Raw genomic sequence first — 22,575 nt, forward strand, 5'->3', positions numbered from 1 at the left:
CAATTAAAAAAATGATTTATGAAAATGAATTAAAATGGTGGATATCTGTTTTTGCAAATGAACTCCTCATATGATATTATGGATTAATTGTAAATGACCAATGTACATGTATTGTAAGTACCATATATTGTAAGTACACCGAGGACTATCATGAAGAATGTTGTTATCAAGAAGATGTTGGATGCAAACTTTTTTTTTCTCTTTTCCATAAACAAGTAGTTACTCATAGTTTACTTTCTTTTAGTCTTTGATCTGTTGCTTTAATTTGTATTTAAATGTAAATACAGATCTTAATGTAAATATAGATGTTATATTTTAATAAACCAGTTGGTTGTCAACATTAAAGAGTCCTTTTTTTCCGGGATGGGTGGGTGTCCCTACCAATATTGAGACCAAACCTACGCCCTTGGTTTGAGTGTAATCTCCCCCTTCTTGTTAACAGACTCTCTGACCACTCCTAAATCCCACTTAGTCTTCCCGCTGACCTGCACCTCATAGTAAAACCTCCCTGAGGGGAAACCCTGATTTCCCAGGATTGTTGCATAAAAAGTGAATCTTTTTGGGGTGTTGGGAAAATTCTGCTTTTTCCTTCCACATGTCATTTGTTTTCCATCATCAGACAGGATGAGACAAGGATGAGCTGTATCAGGATCCATCTTTCAGACCAGTCTGATTTCTGTCAGGTGAACTCCACAGAGAACTCCGTTTCCCAGAGCACAACGCAGCCTACTAATATGGACTACACATCTCTAGACTACACATCTCCACACCCACGGACTTTGTGTTCAGGTGTGTGTGATTAGAAGTCAGGTGATTGTAAACATGACAATCACTCCACATGGAATTTAAGGACTACAGTTTCACACTCACATTGTGAAGTAATCACTCAGTGTGCATGTACCTGACATTATACATTGTCTTTATACATTGCTTATCTGGTTTTGATCTTTCCTCTCTTCCTGGTTTTTGCTATTGAGTTCTGCCCAGTTTATATGGTTTGCACATCGTCTGATCTTTTGCCTGCTTGTGGATTACGACCTTGCTTCACGATTTGGATTTGTTTGCATGTGTGTTAGAAAATAAACTCTCAGTGCATTTGCATCTCCTTCTGCCTACTTTACTGTATATGACAGTTTCACTTATACTCACACTGTGAAGTCACTTCTTGCTCAGTTCTTATTAATGTTGGAAGGCGACTCCACATATTAACACACAAATGCTCTCATGTACCCACACTTTATTAAACCTGTATAAACTAAAGCTATTATTAATGAAACACTTGTTCTTTTGTCCAGTTGAATATTCTGATTGATGAAGTATAAAAACAAAGTCAAAAAGTGTTGGAGATGAAAAATACTAACGGAATGATGACTTCCTGTTTCACAGGGGTATAAATATGAGGTAACACATAGGCCAAATTCCCTTAGTCATTCATAACAATGGGTAAGCTGTGATGTGCGACAAAACGTTGTTGAGCTTCACAAAATGGGAAGTGGCTAGAAGAAAATAGCACAAGCATTGAAAATGCTCATTTCCAGCATCAGGGCAATAATTAAGAAGTTCCAGTCAACTGGAAATGTTATGAATCAACCTGGAACTGGACGTGTGTCTATATTGTCTCAACGCACTGTGTAGAGGACGGTTCGAGTGGCCAAAAAATCTCCAAGGATCACAGCAGGAGAATTGCAGAAGTTAGTTCTATTTTGGGGTAAGACAGTCTCCGAAACTTCAATCCGAAGTCACCTACGTCATCACAAGTTGTTTGGAAGGGTTTCAAGAAAAAAGCCTCTACTCTCATCCAAAAACAAACTTCTTTAGTTTGCCAGACTCTACTGGAACTTCAAATGGGATCGGGTTCTGTGGTCCGATGAAACCAAAATAGAGCTTTTTGCCAATAAACACCAGAGATGGTTTTGGTGCACACAGAGACGTAGCCATATGGAAAAATTACCTCATGCTCACGGTTAAATATGGTGGTGGCTCTTTAATGTTTTGGGGCTGTTTTTCTGGAAGAGAACCTGGATACATTTTGTTATAGTATACATGGCATCATGGACTCTATCAAATATCAACAGATATTAAATGAAAACCTGACTACCTATGCCAGAAAGCTTCAAATGGGCCGTGGTTGGATCTTCCAGCAGGACAATGATCCACAACATACATCAAAATCAACACAAAAATGGTTTACTGAACACAAAATCAAGGTCCTGCCGTGGCCATCCCAGTCCCCTGACCTGAAACCCATAGAAAACCTGTGGGGTGAACTGAAGAGGAGAGTCCATCAGCGTGGACCTCGAAATGTGAAGGATCTGGAGAGATTCTGTATGGAGGAATGGTCTCAGATAACTTGCCATGTATTCTCCAACCTCATCAGGCATTATAGGAGAAGACTCAGAGCTGTTATCTTGGCAAAGGGAGGTAGCACAAAGTATTGACTAAAAGGGTGCCAATAATTGTTGCACACATATTTAACAAAGATATTTTCTGGATTAACATGCATTGTTTAATATCCATGAGAGCAGAGTATTTCTGTGCATTTTGTTTACCAAAAGTTCAAAAGGTTTAAACAATAAAACAATTTTTCACAGCCTTCTTTGCTCATATTTACCAAAAGTGCCAATATTAGTGGAGGGCACTGTATACAAAAATATATATGCAAACACACACACACACACACACACACACACGCACACACACACGCACACACAGAAGATTCTGCCTACTTATAAAATGATTTCTCTACTAAAAAGGTGAATTCAAGGTTTATTATACATTGTACTGTTTTTAATAGACATGCGCAATACACTCCAGATAACCCTAAAGTGATATTAAAATTCATGATCATTACTCATGTAGTGATATCTGTTTTGAAAAAAATATGTTTCACTCTGGACCTTTCATACACTACTGATTGTGTGAGGGGTAAATTTTACACACGAGAGATGATCAGTGGTGCTGAGTTTTTACCTCCATCATTTGGACAAGGACTGAAGTATGGATAGAGTTTCTCAGTGAAAGACTGACCAGTGAAAGAGTAGATATGAGACCTGGCCTCAATGTCATAAAAGGAGACCAGACCCTCATCATAATCCACAAACACGCCCACCTTCTGGGGTTTCTCTCTCAGGGAGAGGGAGATACCAGGATCATCACAAGCAGTATACTTATTCCCCTTCCTCAGAGCCACAGCCCAGAATCCATCCTGAGGTTTAAGTGCAATTTTCCCCTTCCTGTTAACAGACTCTCTGACCACTCCTAAATCCCACTCAGTCTTCCTGCTGACCTGCACCTCATAGTAAAACCTCCCTAAGGAGAAACCCTGATTTCCCAGGACCATTGGATAATAAGTGAATCTTTTCGAGGTGTCTGGGAGATTCTGCTTTGTGTCTCCACACGTCACTTGTTTTCCATCATCAGACAGGATGAGATAAGGAGAAGCTGTATCAGGATCCAGAGTCACATCCACTGAGAGAAACACACAGTATGTGATGAGTATGCAGATAAATAATAATAATTAATAATCTAGTACATCACAATAATTATCATTTTATAAGCAGATTTGTGGAATATTAAAATATATGTATTGGGCATAAATAATGGAAATGTGTGCTTGGGTAAAGACTTTTACATTTCATAAGTACGTGATAGATTTATCAGCTAAAGAAATGCAGCAACAAACTTCCCAACATAGAAAATTATATAGAGTATTATGTTTAGTGCATTAGTGCATGGAGGTAATAGGAAGGTGTACTAAAGATACTAATTAAATAATGGGGAGAACTTTAAAATATATATTTTTAAATAATATATATAATATATAGGAAACAGAAACTGCAGTGTACCTGCATACTGCTGAATCCTCTTCAGTTCTGTGGAGACTAATTACAACACAACAGGACATTTATTATATTAAATATGCTTTTAATGTAAACTTGGAATTAGAAAGCTACAACAAAGCTACAAAAATCATTAACACAAATTTACTTTCATTCATCGATCGATCAATAAACCAAGAAACTAATCAATAACTTTTCATACTGTCTCTAACAAAATAATTCCCTTGTTACAGACTTCTCAGTTTCTCACCTTTTTCCTTCAGTTTCTCATTCAGAGTTACACTGAGTTTCTCATTCAGAGTTACACTGAGTTTCTCATTCAGAGTCTTCTGAAGCTGAGACAGAGTCGTCCTCAGAGCTTCCACACTCGGTTCAGTTTTAATCCTGATCTCAGTCCAGTTCTTCGTGTGTGGAGCGATGCACAGTGACGGATAAATCTACAGTAGAGAGAGGAGAAATCCCTCAGCTGATGTTCTGTGATGTTCTGCATTGTGGTTGAGTGATTGAGCGAGGAACACTGACCTGCAGGAGGTGGAGATGATCGTCAGTGTGTGAGAGCTGCTCCAGCTCAGTGTCTCTCCTCTTTAGCTCATCGATTTCCTGTTGCAGCTCTTTAATGAGTCCTTCAGCCTGCTTCTCTGCTGCTTTCTGCTTCCTCTCCATCACCTCCAGCAGCTCAGCCTGACTCCTCTCAATGGAGCGAATCAGAGCGGTGAAGACTTCAATGCTGCCTGATTTCTCTTTCTCTGTGTTTCTCTAAAGAAGGAAGAACATCTCACTTTCATCAACTAACAGTGAAGATGTGCACTTCCTTACATTCTACAAAACTAAACAAAGTACAAAATGCAGCAGATATGAACTACATCATGTTTGACCCACTTTGCTGAGCTCTACTGAGTGATTAATCTCCTGGATCTTCTTCAGTCGCTCCTGGATCATCTGCTGCAGCTCTGTCTGTGTTTTCCCCAGCTGACTCTATGCACAGAAATAAAAAAAAAAAACACAACCGTTTATCTTCTAAATTTGAATTCATTTGCATTCTTCATAAGAATATTTAACACTGATGTTGGTGTCTCTCACCTTCCTCTCTCCACTCTCCTCCTCTAATGGAATAACGTTGTGATTCTTGTGGTCTGTCACAGCACAGAACCGACACACACACTTCTGATCATCTCTACAGAACATCTCCAGAGGTTTCTCATGCTCCTGGCAAATGTATTTCTCCAGGTTCCCCACTGCATTTATTACTTTGTGTTTCTTATATTTTGGAACATTATTATGTAGATCTAAATGAGATGAACAGAGAGCCACACCACAATCCAGACAGGATTTCAAGGCCTCCTGCTTCACACCAGTGCAGAAGTCACAAAGAATCTGAGACTTATCTGAGACTGTTTTCTTCTTGAAGTGATCTGCAACCTCTCTCAGTGTTATATTAATCTTGAGTTCAGGTCTCTTGGTGAATTTCTCTTCGCAATATGGACAATAATAATGTTGACTCGTATCCCAGCTTTGTGTGAGGCAGCTGTTGCAGAAGCTGTGTCCACATGGAGTGGTGACGGGATCAGTGAACACTTCCAGACAGATAGAACACTGTAACTGCTCTTCAGTCAGGAGGCTGCTGGATTCACCTGCAACTGGTGGACAGATTAAGAGAAATAATTGTAAAAATTATACTATAAAATATGTTTTAAAAATAACAACCACAAAACAAGAAAGTATTAATTTAGATTATTTTATAAAAGAAATATTGAGTAACCTTTTTCCTCCTAGTCACACATCATTCACACAAAGTGTTGGAGCTCAAATGTATTTTATAGGTTTAGGAAAATTTGATCTTGATCATATTTGTTTGACAAAAGTCTCTTCTACAAAATATGAGGTGTGTATTAGAAGTGTGCATCAGGACTGGGATCCTGTGGGGCAACACAAAGTCATGGGAGCAGGCAGATTTTACGTTTCTGCAGGTGGAAGCAGGAGGTCAGATATGAACCTTGTAAGAATGACCATGTCTTTAACATAGAAACGCACTGGACATGGTGGGTTCTTGTGCAGAACTGCGTGACTCATTTACCATGTTCATTCATTCATCTTCACTATCTAGTATCTTTATCCTGTTCAGAGTCCCTATGGTTTAAATTACTATTTACTTATATTGTGAGAAATAGAATGAACTTCAAGTTCATTAGGAAATATCATGGGCATGTACAAAGATAAATAACTACAAGAGAGGTTAGGTTTGGCCAAATGGAGCAGGAAGGATATCTTAAGGAGCAGTCAGGAGTGGGGTTATTAAAAGATACATCTCTAGTACAAGACACCATCCCATCAGAGCACAGTGGTTTCTTCTTTACCATGTTTCTGAGAACAATTTAATTTAATAAGCAGAAATCTACTTTAACTAGCTTGAAGTGAATTGAAGTCTTTAAGGTTTATCTGGGATTCACATTAGGTTTTCTGAAGTCATCACTGATTTAGAAACTGATATATAGTTAAATTAACATCTGTTCAAGTATAAACTGTGTAACTTACATTCAGTAGCTGTATGCATGCTGTTCCTTCTGCCTTGTCTTAGTTGTGAAGATAAAGATTCAGCCATGTCCTCTTTCCTTCTCCTTTTTAACCCTTCCAGAAACAAATCAATATTCAGTTCACACACTGACACACATTATATGGTTAAAAAAAAAATAAATCACAGTTATTTACTGAGCATTCTCACAGCTCTCAGTCAGTAACTGTAGTTTATAGTTTCTTACTTCCTGGTGTTAGTAGGAATGTTTGCACCTCACCCAGTAACATTCTTGTAACAGACACAAGAACACTTTTAAATGTTTCATTAATCTTGACTATCAAGTTTATTTATTGAGCATGAAATTTAATTTCTCACTTTTTCCCACTTGGTACAGAAATACGTCTTTATCTGACACCGCTACTCAGTTTGGTTTAATAAACCAATAACCCAAAATCCTGGCCCAAATTCTGAACTATTAATAAAAATATTAAATAAATACATACCTTTACTCTTCTCTTTATCAAAACTCATCTTGTTTATTCTCTTCTCTGATCCACTCGATCCAGAGTAATTAAATTCAGCATTTGTTTTAAAAAGACGTCTTCCTGGTCTATGTGAGCTTTCAGACGGGTCTGGTTTCACTTTCAGTTATACACTAGTAGGCGGAGACTCATTTTAACACCCGAGAACCCCAGGTACATGAATAACCTGCGTCATGTTGGCCCCCACCCAACGCAAAACGTCGGCAAAGTAGTCTCAATCGTTTGTGCTCCGTTTGTGCCGATAAAAGCTTTGTTTGTGCTGCTTCCGTTTTTAAAATATTAGACATTGAATTATGGTGTATACACACACACACACACACACGGCCTATGTATGTATAAACACAGAGCTACAGCAAACAGATTATGGTGCATGTATTTATTTATGACAATGTTAATATTACTACTGTTATTCACATAACAACATGTACAGTAACAAGTAAAAACACTCACCTTGGAGTTCGTGTTACATTTCACACATCGGGCGTAGGTTTGGTCTCAATATTGGTAGGGACACCCACCCCGGAAAAAAAGGACTGTTTAATGTTGACAACCAACTGGTTTATTCAAATGTAACATCTATATTTACATTAAGATCTGCATTTACATTTAAATACAAATTAAACAAAGCAACAGATCAAAGACTAAAAGAAAGTAAACTATGAAATGACTTGTTAACGGAAAAGAGAAAAAAAACAAAAAAAATGTTTTGCATCCAACATCAACAATCTTCATGATAGTCCTTGGCGTCTATTTAAACAATCCAAACAGATGCCTACGTCGGTCACTGACAGATACAAATTGTTGGAAAATATCTTTAAGATATACTTGGTCAAGGGCCTCTTGATGTCCATGGCATACAGCTTTGTGGCGGCTAAAGCTACCTGTGTCATTCTTCCAATTATTGAAACCCTTTGTGCATAAGGCAGGGTCATTCTTTTTTCCAAAGTGGTTTTTTTTATGGTGTATGATTTGACACACTCAAAACAAAGAACCTTTTTCAGTGTTGGACTGTAGTGAAGCCATGAATACTGACTGTACCAGTTCGCCTGAAACCGTCAAATCTTGATTGGAAGTTGCTGTACTTCGATGAAGTTCGGATCAGGCTGGTATGGCTTATTCCCCATGTCCATGACACTGCTACACTGACGTGCTTCAGGATCGTCCTCACTCACACTGACTGTCTCCCAAAGAGAAAACTAAACTTAACCTGGTCTGTAACAACATTTGCAAATTATTCTTTTGCATCCTGTGTTATAATAACTTGCAACTAAGTTAACATTAAAATAGGTAGACTATGGTACTTACAATAAATGTAAATTGGTCATTTACAATTAATCCGTAATAGCATTTGAAGAGTTCATTTGCAAAAACAGATATCCACCATTTTAATTCATTTTCATAAATCATTTTTAAATTGTGCATTCCAGGTAATACAAATCAAGCTGCAATTGGGTTGTTTTGATTACATTTATTTTCACTTAATTAAAACAAACCAACTGCAGTTTGACTGATATTACCTGGAATGTGCAATAAAAAAACATGATTTTTACATATTCATAATGCATTGATGAAGATATAAACATATAGTTGAACTTTGGATCCCATTTATTTTTGAGGGACATGTTAATATTCAATGAATAGGATCTTATGATGTTTTGATGTAAGATTTTTTTTCAAAACAAACTCATGACCAATATGTTGACTTTCAAAGGTTATACTGTGTATTTGTTGAACATCCTAAAGACTGACTTTAATGCTGATGCCTTCCTACAGTTCTAAAATATATTTCATAATTAGGACCTCACCTGAAACCCTGAAGACACAGCTGTTTCATCCTGCTCTACTTCAGCCTGCTGCTGTGTTTCCTGCATACAAACTCATTCATTAAATGCTGACATTTTCATGGGATTTCTAGACTAAAATTCAACTCAACATAATTTCATATGTGCACCTATTTTATGTTCCAGCTAACAACCTGACTGCTAGACTGCAGATGACAGAAGTCAGGGTTAGCTTGCTAGTTAACGCTAGCTAACACGGTTAACTAACATCAGGTGACATTACTTTCCGCAGTGCAATGCTGGTGACGTTTGGTCGCTAACAGGTTTTCATTTTAAATCAATGTGGCTACTGGACAGTTAGTTTACTACCTATTACTTACGCTTTGGGTGGGGAAAAAGCTCCTGATGTCTTGTTGTTTTTTGGGTGGAATGATATCTACAAAGTACAAAACGTGTTGGCATGGGAAAAAATACTTTATGTATGCCGTGCCATGCAGGCAATAGAGGAAAGGGATTAAAGTCATCAGAAAGACTAAATTTTCACCCATGCTTGAGGTATGAACTGACAGCCTTGATAACTTAGTTACCATTGTCAGCCGATCAGCCCTCACCTCCGGGTCTGTACTCTACACTGGCAGTTTGATATTTGCATGTAAGGTGAGCCTTCAGATAGCTCCTCCCTGTCAGCCAATCAAATGCGAACGAGTTCGCGCAAATATTGGTAGGGACAATTCTGCCCTCCCAAAATATAAAAGTCTAGCTCCTAAAAGGAATCCAGATAAACCTGAGTAAAAAAAACGTTTTAACGTGTAATCACAGGGTACAGAACTGTAGGGAGGCATCAGCATTAAAGTCATTCTTTAGGATGTTCAGCAAATATACAGTATAACCTTTGAAAGTCAACATATTGGTCATGAGTTTTTTTTTATTAAACATAGGCCTATATGAAGAGTTCATTTGCAAAAACAGATATCTCCATTCTTATGAATATTTAAAAATCATGTTTTTTTTTATTGCGCATTCCAGGTAATATCAATCAAACTGCAGTTGGTTTGTTATAATTAAGTGAAAATAAATGTAATCAAAACAACCCAATTGCAGCTTGATTTGTATTACCTGGAATGCACAATTTAAAAAACGATTTATGAAAATGAATTAAAATGGTGGATATCTGTTTTTGCAAATGAACTCCTCATATGCTATTATGGATTAATTGTAAATGACCAATGTACATGTATTGTAAGTACCATATATTGTAAGTACACCAAGGACTATCATGAAGAATGTCTCTTAATGTAAAGATCTTAATGTAAATATAGATGTTATATTTTAATAAACCAGTTGGTTGTCAACATTAAACAGTCCTTTTTTTCCGGGATGGGTGCGTGTCCCTACCAATATTGAGACCAAACCTACACCCTTGGTTTGAGTGCAATCTCCCCCTTCTTGTTAACAGACTCTCTGACCACTCCTAAATCCCACTTATTCTTCCCGCTGACCTGCACCTCATAGTAAAACCTCCCTGAGGGGAAACCCTGATTTCCCAGGATTGTTGCATAAAAAGTGAATCTTTTTGGGGTGTTGGGAAAATTCTGCTTTTTCCTTCCACAAGTCATTTGTTTTCCATCATCAGACAGGATGAGACAAGGATGAGCTGTATCACTATCCATCTTTCAGACCGGTCTGATTTCTGTCAGGTCAACTCCACAGAGAACTCCGTTTCCCAGAGCACAACACAGCCTACTAATATGGACTACACATCTCTAGACTACACATCTCCACACCCACGGACTTTGTCATGTTTACAATCACCTGACTTCTAATCACACACCTGAACACAATCACTCCACACGGAATTTAAGGACTACAGTTTCACACTCACATTGTGAAGTAATCACTCAGTGTGCATGTACCTGACATCATACATTGTCTTTATACATTGCTTATCTGGTTTTGATCTTTCCTCTCTTCCTGGTTTTTGCTATTAAGTTCTGCCCAGTTTATACGGTTTGCACATCGTCTGATCTTTTGCCTGCTTGTGGATTACGACCTTGCTTCACAATTTGGATTTGTTTGCGTGTGTGTTAGAAAATAAACTCTCAGTGCATTTGCATCTCCTTCTGCCTACTTTACTGTATATGACAGTTTCACTTATACTCACACTGTGAAGTCACTTCTTGCTCAGTTCTTATTAATGTTGGAAGGCGGCTCCACATATTAACACACAAACGCTCTCATGTAGCAACACTTTAGTAAACCTGTATGAACTAAAGCTATTATTAATGAAACACTTGTTCTTTTATCCAGTTGAATATTCTGATTGATGAAGTATAAAAAACAAAGTCAAAAAGTGTTGGAGATGAAAAATACTAACGGAATGATGACTTCCTGTTTCACAGGGGTATAAATATGAGGTAACACATAGGCCAAATTCCCTTAGTCATTCATAACAATGGGTAAGCTGTGATGTGCGGCAAAACGTTGTTGAGCTTCACAAAATGGGAAGTGGCTAAAAGAAAATAGCACACGCATTGAAAATGCACATTTCCACCATCAGGTCAATAATTAAGAAGTTCCAGTCAACTGGAAATGTTATGAATCAACCTGGAACTGGACGTGTGTCTATATCGCCTCAACGCACTGTGTAGAGGCCAGTTCGAGTGGCCAAAAAATCTCCAAGGATCACAGCTGGAGAATTGCAGAAGTTAGTTGTATTTTGGGGTCAGAAAGTCTCCGAAACTACAATCCGAAGTCACCTACATCACCACAAGTTGTTTGGAAGGGTTTCAAGAAAAAAGCCTCTACTCTCATCCAAAAACAAACTTCTTTAGTTTGCCAGACACTACTGGAACTTCAAATGGGATCGGGTTCTGTGGTCCGATGAAACCAAAATAGAGTTTTTTGCCAGACTGCCTCTGCCAGAAAGCTTCAAATGGGCGGTGGTTGGATCTTCCAGCAGGACAATGATCCACAACATACATCAAAATCAACACAAAAATAGTTTACTGAACACAAAATCAAGGTCCCGCCATGGCCATCCCAGTCCCCCGACTTGAACCCGATAGAAAACCTGTGGGGTGAACTGAAGAGGAGAGTCCAGTAGAATGGACCTTGAAATGTGAAGGATCTGGAGAGATTCTGTATGGAGGAACGGTCTCAGATCCCTCGCCATGTATTCTCCAACCTCATCAGGGATTATAGGAGAAGACTCAGAGCTGTTATCTTGGCAAAGGGAGGTAGCACAAAGTATTGAATAAAAGCGTGCCAATAATTGTTGCACACATATATTTAACAAAGATAATTTTTGGATTAACCTGCAATGGTTTGATATCCATGAAAGCAGAGTATTTTTTGTGAATTTTGTTTAACAAAAGATAAAAAAAAAATTAAACAATAAAACAATAAAACAATTTTTCACAGCTTTTGCTCATATTTACCAAAAGTGCCACTGTGAGGGCACTGTATACAAAAATATATATGCAAACACACACACCCACACACAGAAGATTCTGCCTACTTATAAAATGATTTCTCTACTAAAAAGGTGAATTCAAGGTTTATTATACATTGTACTGTTTTTAATAGACATGCACAATACACTCCAGATAACCCTAAAATTATATTAAAATTCATGATCATTACTGTGTAGTGATATCTGTTTTGAAAAAAAATATCTTTCACTCTGCCTTTCTTTCACTCTATCTTTCAAATATCTTTCATACACTACTGATTTTGTGAGGGGTAAATTTTACAGACGAGAGATGATCAGTGGTGCTGAGTTTTTACCGCCATCATTTGGACAAGGACTGAAGTATGGATAGAGTTTCTCAGTGAAAGACTGACCAGTGAAAGAGTAGATATGAGACCTGGCCTCAATGTCATAAAAGGAGACCAGACCCTCATCATAATCCACAAACACGCCCACCTTCTGGGGTTTCTCTCTCAGGGAGAGGGAGATACAGGGATCATCACAAGCAGTATACTCATTCCCCTTCCTCAGAGCCACAGCCCAGAATCCATCCTGAGGTTTAAGTGCAATTTTCCCCTTCCTGTTAACAGACTCTCTGACCACTCCTAAATCCCACACAGTCTTCCCGCTGACCTGCACCTCATAGTAAAACCTCCCTAAGGTGAAACCCTGATTTCCCAGGACAACTGGATCATAAGTGAATCTTTTCGGGGTGTCTGGGAGATTCTGCTTTGTGTCTCCACACGTCACTTGTTTTCCAAAATCAGACAGGATGAGAAAGAGATTAGCTGTATCAGGATCCAGAGTCACATCCACTGAGAGAAACACACAGTATGTGATGAGAATGCAGATAAATAACAATAATTAATAATCTAGTATATCACAATAATTATCATTTTACAAGCAGATTTGTGGAACATTAAAATATATGTATTGGGCATAAATAATAGAACTGTGTGCTTGGGTAAAGGCTTTGTTACGCCCTCGCCGGCAGATGGCACTGCGGCCCGGCTTCTGAGTGCGCATGTGCACGAGACTTTTGTGTACGGACACGCGCCGTTGTTTGTTTTGATTCTCTCCTTGTTTAAGCATTGGTTCATGTTCGAGGGTGTGTCTTAATATACTCCAGGTGTCTGTATTTTAGTTTGAGTATGTTGATTATTTAAACTCCTCGTGTGGCTGCGCACGTCGCACAGTATTTATCTTGAATGAGCGTTTGAATGGTGAATACGTTATGTGTGCTAAGCGGTCTTGTTTTCATGTCCTGTTTAGTTTCCTGCCTCGCATCCAGCTTCTCGTTTTCCTGGCTAGACCGCGTTTTCCTTGTTTATTGAATTACGTTTAAAATAAAGACTTTAATCTGCACCTGCTTCTGCTCAAATCCCGTGACGTGACAGGCTTTTACATTTCATAAGTACATGATAGATTTATCAGCTAAAGAAATGCAGTAACAAACTTCCCAACATAGAAAATTATATAGAGTATTATGTTTAGTGCATTAGTGCATGGAGGTAACAGGGAGGTGTACTAAAGATACTAATTAAATAATGGGGAGAACTTTAAAATATATATTTTTAAATAATAATATATATTATATATATATATATACACACACACAGGAAACAGAAACTGCAGTGTACCTGCATACTGCTGAATCCTCTTCAGTTCTGTGGAGACTAATTACAACACAACAGGATATTTATTAAATTAAATATGCTTTTAATGTAAACTTGGAATTAGAAAGTTACAACAAAGCTACAAAAATCATTAACACAAATTTACTTTCATTCATCGATCAATAAACCAACAAACTAATCAATAACTTTTCATACAGTCTCTAACAAAATAATTCCCTTGTTACAGACTTCTCAGTTTCTCACCTTTTTCCTTCAGCTTCTTATTCAGAGTTACACTGAGTTTCTCATTCAGAGTCTTCTGAAGCTGAGACAGAGCCGTCCTCAGAGCTTCCACACTCGGTTCAGTTTTAATCCTGATCTCAGTCCAGTTCTTGGTGTGTGGAGCGATGCACAGTGACGGATAAATCTACAGTAGAACAGGAGAGAGGAGAAATCCCTCAGCTGATGTTCTGTGATGTTCTGCATTGTGGTTGAGTGATTGAGAGAGGAACACTGACCTGTAGGAGGTGGAGATGATCGTCAGTGTGTGAGAGCTGCTCCAGCTCAGTGTCTCTCCTCTTTAGCTCATCGATTTCCTGTTCCAGCTCTTTAATGAGTCCTTCAGCCTGCTTCTCTGCTGCTTTCTGCTTCCTCTCCATCACCCCCAGCAGCTCAGCCTGACTCCTCTCAATGGAGCGAATGAGAGCGGTGAAGACTTCAATACTGTCTGATTTCTCTTTCTCTGTGTTTCTCTAAAGAAAGAAGAACATCTCACTTTCATCAACTAACAGTGAAGATGTGCATTTCCTTTAATTCTACAAAACTAAACATAAAGTACAAAATGCAGCAGATATGAACTACATCATGTTTGACCCACTTTGCTGAGCTCTACTGAGTGATTAATCTCCTGGATCTTCTTCAGTCGCTCCTGGATTATCTGCTGCAGCTCTGTCGGTGTTTTCCCCGGCTGACTCAGCACAGAAATAAAAAAAAGAACACAACCATTTATCTTCAAAATTTGAATTCATTTACATTCTTCATAAGAATATTTAACACTGATGTTGGTGTCTCACCTTCCTATCTCCACTCTCCTCCTCTAATGGAACCTTGTGATTCTTGTGGTCTGTCACAGTACAGAACCGACACACACACTTCTGATCATCTCTACAGAACATCTCCAGAGGTTTCTCATGCTCCTGGTATATGTATTCATCCACGTTCTCCACTGCATTTATTACTTTGTGTTTCTTATATTTTGGAACATTATTATGAGGCTCTAAATGAGATGAACAGAGAGTCACACAACAATCCAGACAGGATTTCAAGGCCTCCTGCTTCACACCAGTGCAGAAGTCACAAAGAATCTGAGACTTATCTGAGACTGTTTTCTTCTTGAAGTGATCTGCAACCTCTCTCAGTGTTATATTAATCTTGATTTCTGGTCTCTTGGTGAATTTCTCTTTGCAATATGGACAATAATAATGTTTACGCATATCCCAGCTTTGTGTGAGGCAGCTGTTGCAGAAGCTGTGTCCACATGGAGTGGTGACGGGATCAGTGAACACTTCCATACAGATAGGACACTGTAACTGCTCTTCAGTCAGGAGGCTGCTGGATTCACCTGCAACTGGTGGATAGATTAAGAGAAATAACTGTAAAAATTACACAATAAAATATATTTTTAAAATAACAACCCCAAAACAAGAAAGTATTAATTTAGATTATTTTATAAAAGAAATATTGAGTAACCTTTTTCCTCCTAGTCACACATCATTCACACAAAGTGTTGGAGCTCAAATGTGTTTTAAAGGTTATGGAAAATTGGACCTTGATCATATTTGTTTGACAAAAGTCTCATGTACAAAATATGAGGTGTGTATTAGAAGTGTGCATCAGGACTGGGATCCTGTGAGGCCCAACACAAAGTCACTGGAGCAGGCAGATTTTACGTTTCTGCAGGTGGAAGCAGGAGGTCAGATTTGAACCTTGTAAGAATGACCATGTCTTTAACATAGAAACGCACTGGACATGGTGGGTTCTTGTGCAGAACTGCGTGACTCATTTACCGTGTTCATTCATTCATTTTCACTATCTAGTATCTTTATCCTGGTCAGAGTCCCTATGGTTTAAATTACTATTTACTTATATTGTGAGAAACAGAACCAACTAAGTTCATTAGGAAACATCATGGGCATGTACAAAGATAAATAACTACAAGAGAGGTTAGGTTTGGCCAAACGGAGCAGGAAGGATTCCTTCAGGAGCAGGCAGGAGTGGGATTATAAAAAAGATACATCTCTAGTACAAGACACCATCCCATCAGAGCACAGTGGTTTCTTCTTAACCATGTTTCTGAAAACCATTTAATTTAATAATCAGAAATCTGCTTTAACTAGCTTGAAATGAATTGAAGTCTTTAAGGTTTATCTGGGATTCACATTAGGTTTTCTGAAGTCATCACTGATTTAGAAACTGATATATAGTTAAATTCACACCTATTCAAGTATAAACTGTGTAACTTACAGTCAGTAGGTGTATGCATGCTGTTCTTTCTGCGTTGTCTTAGTTGTGATGATAAAGATTCAGCCATGTCCTCTTTCCTTCTCCTTTTTAAAACCTCCAGAAACAAATCAATATTCAGTTCACAGACTGACACACATTATATGGTTAAAAAAATAAATCACAGGCATTTACTGAGTATTCTTACAACTCTCAGTCAGTAACTGTAGTTTATAATTTCTTACTTTCTGGTGTTAGTAGGAATGTTTGCACCTCACTCAGTAACATTCTTGTAACAGACACAAGAACACTTTTAAATGTTTCATTCATCTTAACTATCAAGTTTGTTTCTTGAGCATGAAATTTAATTTCTCACTTTTTCGACCTTGGTACAGAAGTACGTCCTTATCTGACACTGCTATTCAGTTCGGTTTAATAAGCCAAAATCCTGGCCCAACTTCTGAACTATGAAAAAATATTAAACAAAGTGTATACCTGAAGGATAAATCGAATAATTATTGATGAATTTATTTCAGTTACACACGCCAATTTAATGAACTAAACTGGCCTACAGTATAAGTTGGTTCTGTTGGTTCTTCTTCTGCAACGAGCCGTTTACTCTCTAATGTGGTGGCGTTCATGTAGTCACATCGTAATTATGATAGTTCCGACAGGCAGAAAAATATGCCATCATGCTATCAAACAAATGTTTACCAGATTATCAAGATGAATTGTCCTGCTCCTGTTGAAATCATATAAGGATCTATGAGGTTTCTGATTACCCACAATCCCACCCATTTACAAATGCTATATAAATTACAGATATAAACTACACAGAATGTAGTTTTTTGGTAAAATGACATTAAGGCTACTTTCTGTAACGGATCTGGACTGGAGGCGGATGCAGGTGCAGATCAAGGTCTTTATTAAACACACAATGATAAACAAAAGTAAACGCGGTCTTCACCGGGAAACGTGGCAGAAAACGAGAACATTCAAGGCATGGAAACAAACGAGACAACCGATCCAAACAATACTAACGAGTATAAACTAGAATACTGAGCCGAGTGCTCAGTAACCAAGGCGTTTAAATAGATACCCCAGTCAACGAAAAACATCGACACCTGTGGCAAATGAAAGTCACTTCACTCAATTGTTGAGCAGGAAGCGAGTGAACCAAAACAATGTCACGTGACTCGTCCGGAGCCGAGCCACAGTGCCATCTGCTGGCCGTGGCGTAACACTTTCACACTTGGCTTTCTCTCCCCTCAGTCCTAGCTAGTATTGGCCAACTAACTAACCTAAATGTTGGTGTCTAGATTAGATTTATTATTATTATCAGTAATGCAGTTGAAATGCAGAAGCAACAGTTAAAGGGGAATGTTAAATCCCGTACCAGTTTATGGTACAGGAATCGTAACGTGTGTAACGAATCACACACGTTGTTCATTTTAGTTACAGAAACATTGGAATTATTTTCAGCTCATTATGTTGTAAATCTCCTCATATTCACTCATTAACAAGACTCATTTATCCAATATTATCCACAATATTTTTTCAATATTATCCATCATATGTCATATGATTACCTGTAAAAAAAATGTTTTGGCAGTTGAGAAAAAAACTCCCTTTAGGGTGCAGATACTGTTTAGGGTCTGTGAGGCCACCTACAGCAAATCACCAGCTGAAAAAGAAGGCATTGCATATTGGTACAAATCTCACACACACACACTTCTTCTTCTTAGCATTATTCCTGTGCTATGGCAGGGTCCACTTAGATTTTATTTCACACAGGTTTTATGCCGAATGCCCTTCATGACGTCACCCTTCCATTTTTTATCCAGGCTTGGGACCAGCACTGACTACAACCCCAGTGGCTAGGGTTCCCTGCTGGGAATTGAACCTGGGCCACGGTGGTGAGCGCAAGGGATCCTTAGCCGCTGGACCACCATAGAACATACAAATCTCTCACACACTGCTAACCTGAAAATAGCATTTCATATATATAATAGTGGTTTAGTACAAGCACTTCAGAGCACTCTCATTATTCTATCCTGCTTTATTCTATCCTGTATTAACAATCTTTCCGTAATAATCCTTTTTACCTTCAGAGAACGAGTCTGTGAGTGTTGTCTAATTTTCGTGACAATTTGCTGTCTCCTGGCTGGGTTGCGCGCGTCTTTTAAGCTTTTCTGGAAAACAAGCAAACCGGAGGATGCTCGTGGAAAAATTTCACCCTGAAAGTCCGTGTTGACACGCAGAAGTTTTCCCCTTTATTGTGCAGAGCGAAAGACTTATGCAGTCTTACCAGTGACTGGAAGGAATCATCAAGAATTTAGAATTAGAATTTTATGAAGTCATTGTGTATTGCTGTCTCTATGGAAGGGAGTCAATGATTTAAAATTAGAATTTTATGAAGTCATTGACTACGTTTACATGGACAGCAATAATCTAATTATTGACCTTAATCTAAGTAAGGTAATAATGTGATTAAGGTGTTTACATGAGTCGCTTTTAGAATACTCCAGTCATGTACCCGTTTTACATGTTATTGATCATAATTAGATTAAGAGCCCGCATCTTTACGTCACCGCGCCACGCCGTCCGACGTCCCTCCAGAATTTCATGCATCAACATACAGTTCGTCCTCGTTATGGTACCGTATACAGTTTTGGGTGTTTTTATTTAATTTTTTTTTTTTTACGAACGCTTCAAGTGCGGTTAATTATTAGTCATGCTATACGTGCAAATAGACGACTGCTTGAAGCCGTGGGCTGCGTCTCAAATCGCATACTTACCTACTGTATAGTAGCCGAGATGCATGTACTTTTCCCCACACCACTCCCCTATAGTAGGCAAGTATGCAGTTTGGGACACAGCCAAACTCTCTTGTTCGCCGTAAAGCGTAAAACTGCCGTGTGTGATCGTGTCCTGTCGCAAAATGCGGTGAAAATGCTCACACGACGTTCATAATGTGATTAAGGTGTTTACATGTCTGTAATGCACGTCCATAATACGATTAAAACAGGAGTAATCCACCTGTCTTAATTCGATTAGAGCTTAATTAGATTATGACCATAATTAGATTAAGGTTGGTGTTTACATGGTAGTTTCTTAATCAAATTATGGTCTTAATTAGATTAAGAGTGGATTATTGTTGTCCATGTAAACGCAGTCATTGTGTATTGCTGTCTGTGTGGAAGGGAGTCAATGATATAAGAAATGCGCATATTACACTGAGAGAAGTATTACATGGAGCGATTTCTTATAATAAATTCCAGAAACTTCGCCTCTGCGACGGCAGACATATTGGTGTTTTTTAGATCACAGCTTCAAAACTAAGATATATGCTGACGGATATATATATACAGTATCTCACAAAAGTGAGTACACCCCTCACATTTTTGTAAATAGTTGATTATATCTTTTCATGTGACAACACTGAAGAAATGACACTTTGCTACAATGTAAAGTAGTGAGTGTACAGCTTATGTAACAGTGTAAATTCTCTTCTCAAAATAATTCAACACACACCAATTAATGTCTAAACCGCCTGCAACAAAAGTGAGTACACCCCTAAGTGAAAATGTCCAAATTGGGCCCAATTAGCCATTTTCCCACCCCGGTGTCATGTAACTTGTTAGTGTTACAAGGTCTCAGGTGTGAATGGGGAGCAGGTTTGTTAAATTTGGTGTCATCACACTCACACTCCCTCATACTCGTCACTGGAAGTTTAACATGGCACCTCATGGCAACGAACTCTCTGAGGATCTGAAAAAAAGAACTGTTGCTCTACATAAAGATGGCCTAGGCTATAAGAAGATTGCCAAGACCCTGACACTGAGCTGCAGCACGGTGGCCGAGACCATACAACGGTTTAACAGGGCAGGTTCCACTCAGAACAGGCCTCGCCATGGTCGACCGAAGAAGTTGAGTGCACGTGCTCAGCGTCATATCCAGAGGCTGTCTTTGGGAAATAGACGTATGAGTGCTGCCAGCATTGCTGCAGAGGTTGAAGGGGTGGGGGGTCAGCCGGTCAGTGCTCAGACCATACGCCGCACACTGCATCAAATTGGTCTGCATGGCTGTCGTCCCAGAAGGAAGCCTCTTCTAAAGATGGTGCACAAGAAAGCCCGCAAACAGTTTGCTGAAGCAAGCAGACTAAGGACATGGATTACTGGAACCATGTCCTGTGGTCTGATGAGACAAAGATAAATTTTTTGGTTCAGATGGTGTCAAGCGTGTGTGGTGGCGACCAGGTGAGGAGTACACAGACAAGTGTGTCTTGCCTACAGTCAAGCATGGTGGTGGGAGTGTCATGGTCTGGGGCTGCATGAGTGCTGCCGGCACTGGGGAGCTACAGTTCATTGAGGGAACCATGAATGCCAACATGTACTGTGACATACTGAAGGAGAGCATGATCCCCTCCCTTTGGAGACTGGGCCGCATGGCAGTATTCCAGCATGGTAACGACCCCAAACACAAATCCAAGATGACCACTGCCTTGCTAAAGAAGCTGAGGGTGAAGGTGATGGACTGGCTATGCATGTCTCCAGACCTAAACCCTATTGAGCGTCTGTGGGGCATCCTCAAACGGAAAGTGGAGGAGCACAAGGTCTCTAACATCCACCAGCTTTGTGATGTCATGGAGGAGTGGCAACCTGTGAAGCTGTGCTGAACTCCATGTCCACCAGGGTTAAGGCAGTGCTGGAAAATAATGGTGGCCACACAAAATATTGACACTTTGGGCCAATTTTGGACATTTTCACTTAGGGGTGTGCTCACTTTTGTTGCCAGTGGTTTAGACATTAATGGCTATGTGGTAAGTTATTTTGAAGGGACAGCAAAGTGTCATTTCTTCAGTGTTGTCACATTAAAAGATATAATCAAATATTTACAAAAATGTGAGGGGTGTACTCACTTTTGTGAGATACTGTGTGTATGTATATATATATATATATATATATATATATATATATATATATATATATATATATACATACACACAGAGAGAGGGGTCTCTCTCTCTCTCCTTTCTCTAAATTAGAGAAAGGACAGCGCATATATATATATATATATATATATATATATACTGTCCTTTCTCTAATTTAGAGAAAGGAGAAAGAGAGACCCCTAAAACAAAGAGCGAAGTGCAGTTTTTGACTGACTGGAAGGCATTTGCTGAATGGCAGAGCGAGGCACATAAAAGAGAGAAAAAATTTCAGGCAGGGCCCTCATCTGTTTCTCAGTGTGCTAAATTGCAGAAAGCCGATCCCGACCCGGACTCCGCCCCACCGCCAGTAAGGAGGGAGGAACCTGCAATTTCAGAGGCACCTCCTCACGATGAAGGGGCCCAACCTATGCTACTCTATCCGAACCTGTCAGAACTGAGCCACCAACCCCCATCAAACGATGCTCCAGCCATCCTACCTTCACCGGTGGCGTTAAACACGAGATCCCAAGTGAAGGGACCAACAACATTGCTGCCTGAGGGCTTCAGACCAACAAAATCGGACAGAGAAGGGACAGTGCACGCCATGGTAAATGCCCCAAAGCTAGAAGTGGCCAAAGAAGGAGGCCCTATGCTGGTTCACAGACCCTGGACATTGGAAGACATCGGGAGCTGCATGACGCATCTGCTGGTGCTCCGCGAAGTAGGAGGAGGAAAGTTTGGAGATGAACTTCAGAAATCCTGCAGAGAATTCAGACCCACCACTTTATTCCAATCAGTCGTTCTTGTCATACATGGAGAGCTCTTTTTTTAAAATCAAACACTTTACCCATTACCGTAACATACCACTCATCAAACAGAACCCTCTCTTTGTCAGACATTGTCTCATAGCCGTAGAAATGCTTGTCCGGGTATGGTCCTATGTAGTCTTCATTTTCTATTCTATTGAACAGTTCTGGAAAATTACCTTTCTCAGTACAGGTTAGATTTAACGCAGCAGACGTCATGGATAGACGCATAGGATTGAATGAGTAGCTATCAATTAAAACGTTGCTTGAATGTCTGGCCATACATTAAAATGATCCAACAGCCTTGCATAGCAATTTGAAGTGTTAGCCCTGCTTTTGCAAAATATTCCAAAAGTATAAAGTTGTCAAACCCAGAAGCATTGTGTGCAACCCATGTGAAATTCTGATAATGAGGCTGTCTAAACTTTTTAACAAGTCGATCTGTACAGACTGTATCAGCGACTGTGAACTCTTCCCCTTTAAACGTAATCGCGCATAGGAAATTTGAAATGTGTTTACCGTCTACGTGTTGTGTCTCAAAATCATAATATATGTATTTGTTGCTAGGTGGCTCGAGT

General features: G+C 39.1%; 3 protein-coding genes across 5 annotated transcripts; 1 reads left to right on the forward strand and 2 right to left on the reverse strand.

Annotated features, from left to right (window-relative positions):
- Nucleotides 1-2,389: 2,389 nt before the first annotated feature.
- On the reverse strand, nucleotides 2,390-9,647 carry LOC128612516 (E3 ubiquitin-protein ligase TRIM39-like). Its single transcript, XM_053632798.1, has 8 exons — nucleotides 6,855-9,647; nucleotides 6,372-6,464; nucleotides 4,920-5,476; nucleotides 4,719-4,814; nucleotides 4,362-4,595; nucleotides 4,090-4,276; nucleotides 3,846-3,881; nucleotides 2,390-3,468 (listed from the first exon to the last, which is right to left on the reverse strand). The coding sequence occupies exons 1-8, from the start codon at nucleotides 6,880-6,882 to the stop codon at nucleotides 2,933-2,935; spliced, it is 1,767 nt and encodes a 588-aa protein (XP_053488773.1). The 5' UTR covers nucleotides 6,883-9,647; the 3' UTR covers nucleotides 2,390-2,932.
- Nucleotides 9,648-12,215: 2,568 nt separating this feature from the next.
- LOC128612517 (E3 ubiquitin-protein ligase TRIM39-like) lies at nucleotides 12,216-18,572 on the reverse strand. 2 transcript variants are annotated; one of them, XM_053632800.1, is made up of 11 exons: nucleotides 16,831-16,988; nucleotides 16,635-16,723; nucleotides 16,504-16,547; nucleotides 16,283-16,376; nucleotides 15,509-16,111; nucleotides 14,833-15,386; nucleotides 14,637-14,726; nucleotides 14,278-14,511; nucleotides 14,024-14,186; nucleotides 13,784-13,819; nucleotides 12,216-12,958 (listed from the first exon to the last, which is right to left on the reverse strand). In XM_053632800.1, the coding sequence occupies exons 6-11, from the start codon at nucleotides 15,328-15,330 to the stop codon at nucleotides 12,423-12,425; spliced, it is 1,557 nt and encodes a 518-aa protein (XP_053488775.1). In that variant the 5' UTR covers nucleotides 15,331-15,386; nucleotides 15,509-16,111; nucleotides 16,283-16,376; nucleotides 16,504-16,547; nucleotides 16,635-16,723; nucleotides 16,831-16,988; the 3' UTR covers nucleotides 12,216-12,422. The 2 variants fall into 2 exon arrangements, with proteins under 2 accessions (XP_053488775.1, XP_053488774.1); XM_053632799.1 differs by lacking the exons at nucleotides 15,509-16,111; nucleotides 16,504-16,547; nucleotides 16,635-16,723; nucleotides 16,831-16,988 and adding exons at nucleotides 17,848-17,942; nucleotides 18,364-18,572.
- A 61-nt stretch (nucleotides 18,573-18,633) lies between these two features.
- LOC128612521 (uncharacterized) lies at nucleotides 18,634-22,563 on the forward strand. 2 transcript variants are annotated; one of them, XM_053632808.1, is made up of 3 exons: nucleotides 18,716-18,731; nucleotides 18,824-18,914; nucleotides 21,373-22,563. In XM_053632808.1, the coding sequence occupies exons 2-3, from the start codon at nucleotides 18,912-18,914 to the stop codon at nucleotides 22,021-22,023; spliced, it is 654 nt and encodes a 217-aa protein (XP_053488783.1). In that variant the 5' UTR covers nucleotides 18,716-18,731; nucleotides 18,824-18,911; the 3' UTR covers nucleotides 22,024-22,563. The 2 variants fall into 2 exon arrangements, with proteins under 2 accessions (XP_053488784.1, XP_053488783.1); XM_053632809.1 differs by having other exon boundaries at nucleotides 18,634-18,914; nucleotides 21,508-22,563.
- The last annotated feature ends 12 nt before the right edge of the window (nucleotides 22,564-22,575 follow it).

This window comes from Ictalurus furcatus, chromosome 9, assembly GCF_023375685.1.
Source record: "Ictalurus furcatus strain D&B chromosome 9, Billie_1.0, whole genome shotgun sequence".
NCBI lineage: Eukaryota > Metazoa > Chordata > Actinopteri > Siluriformes > Ictaluridae > Ictalurus > Ictalurus furcatus.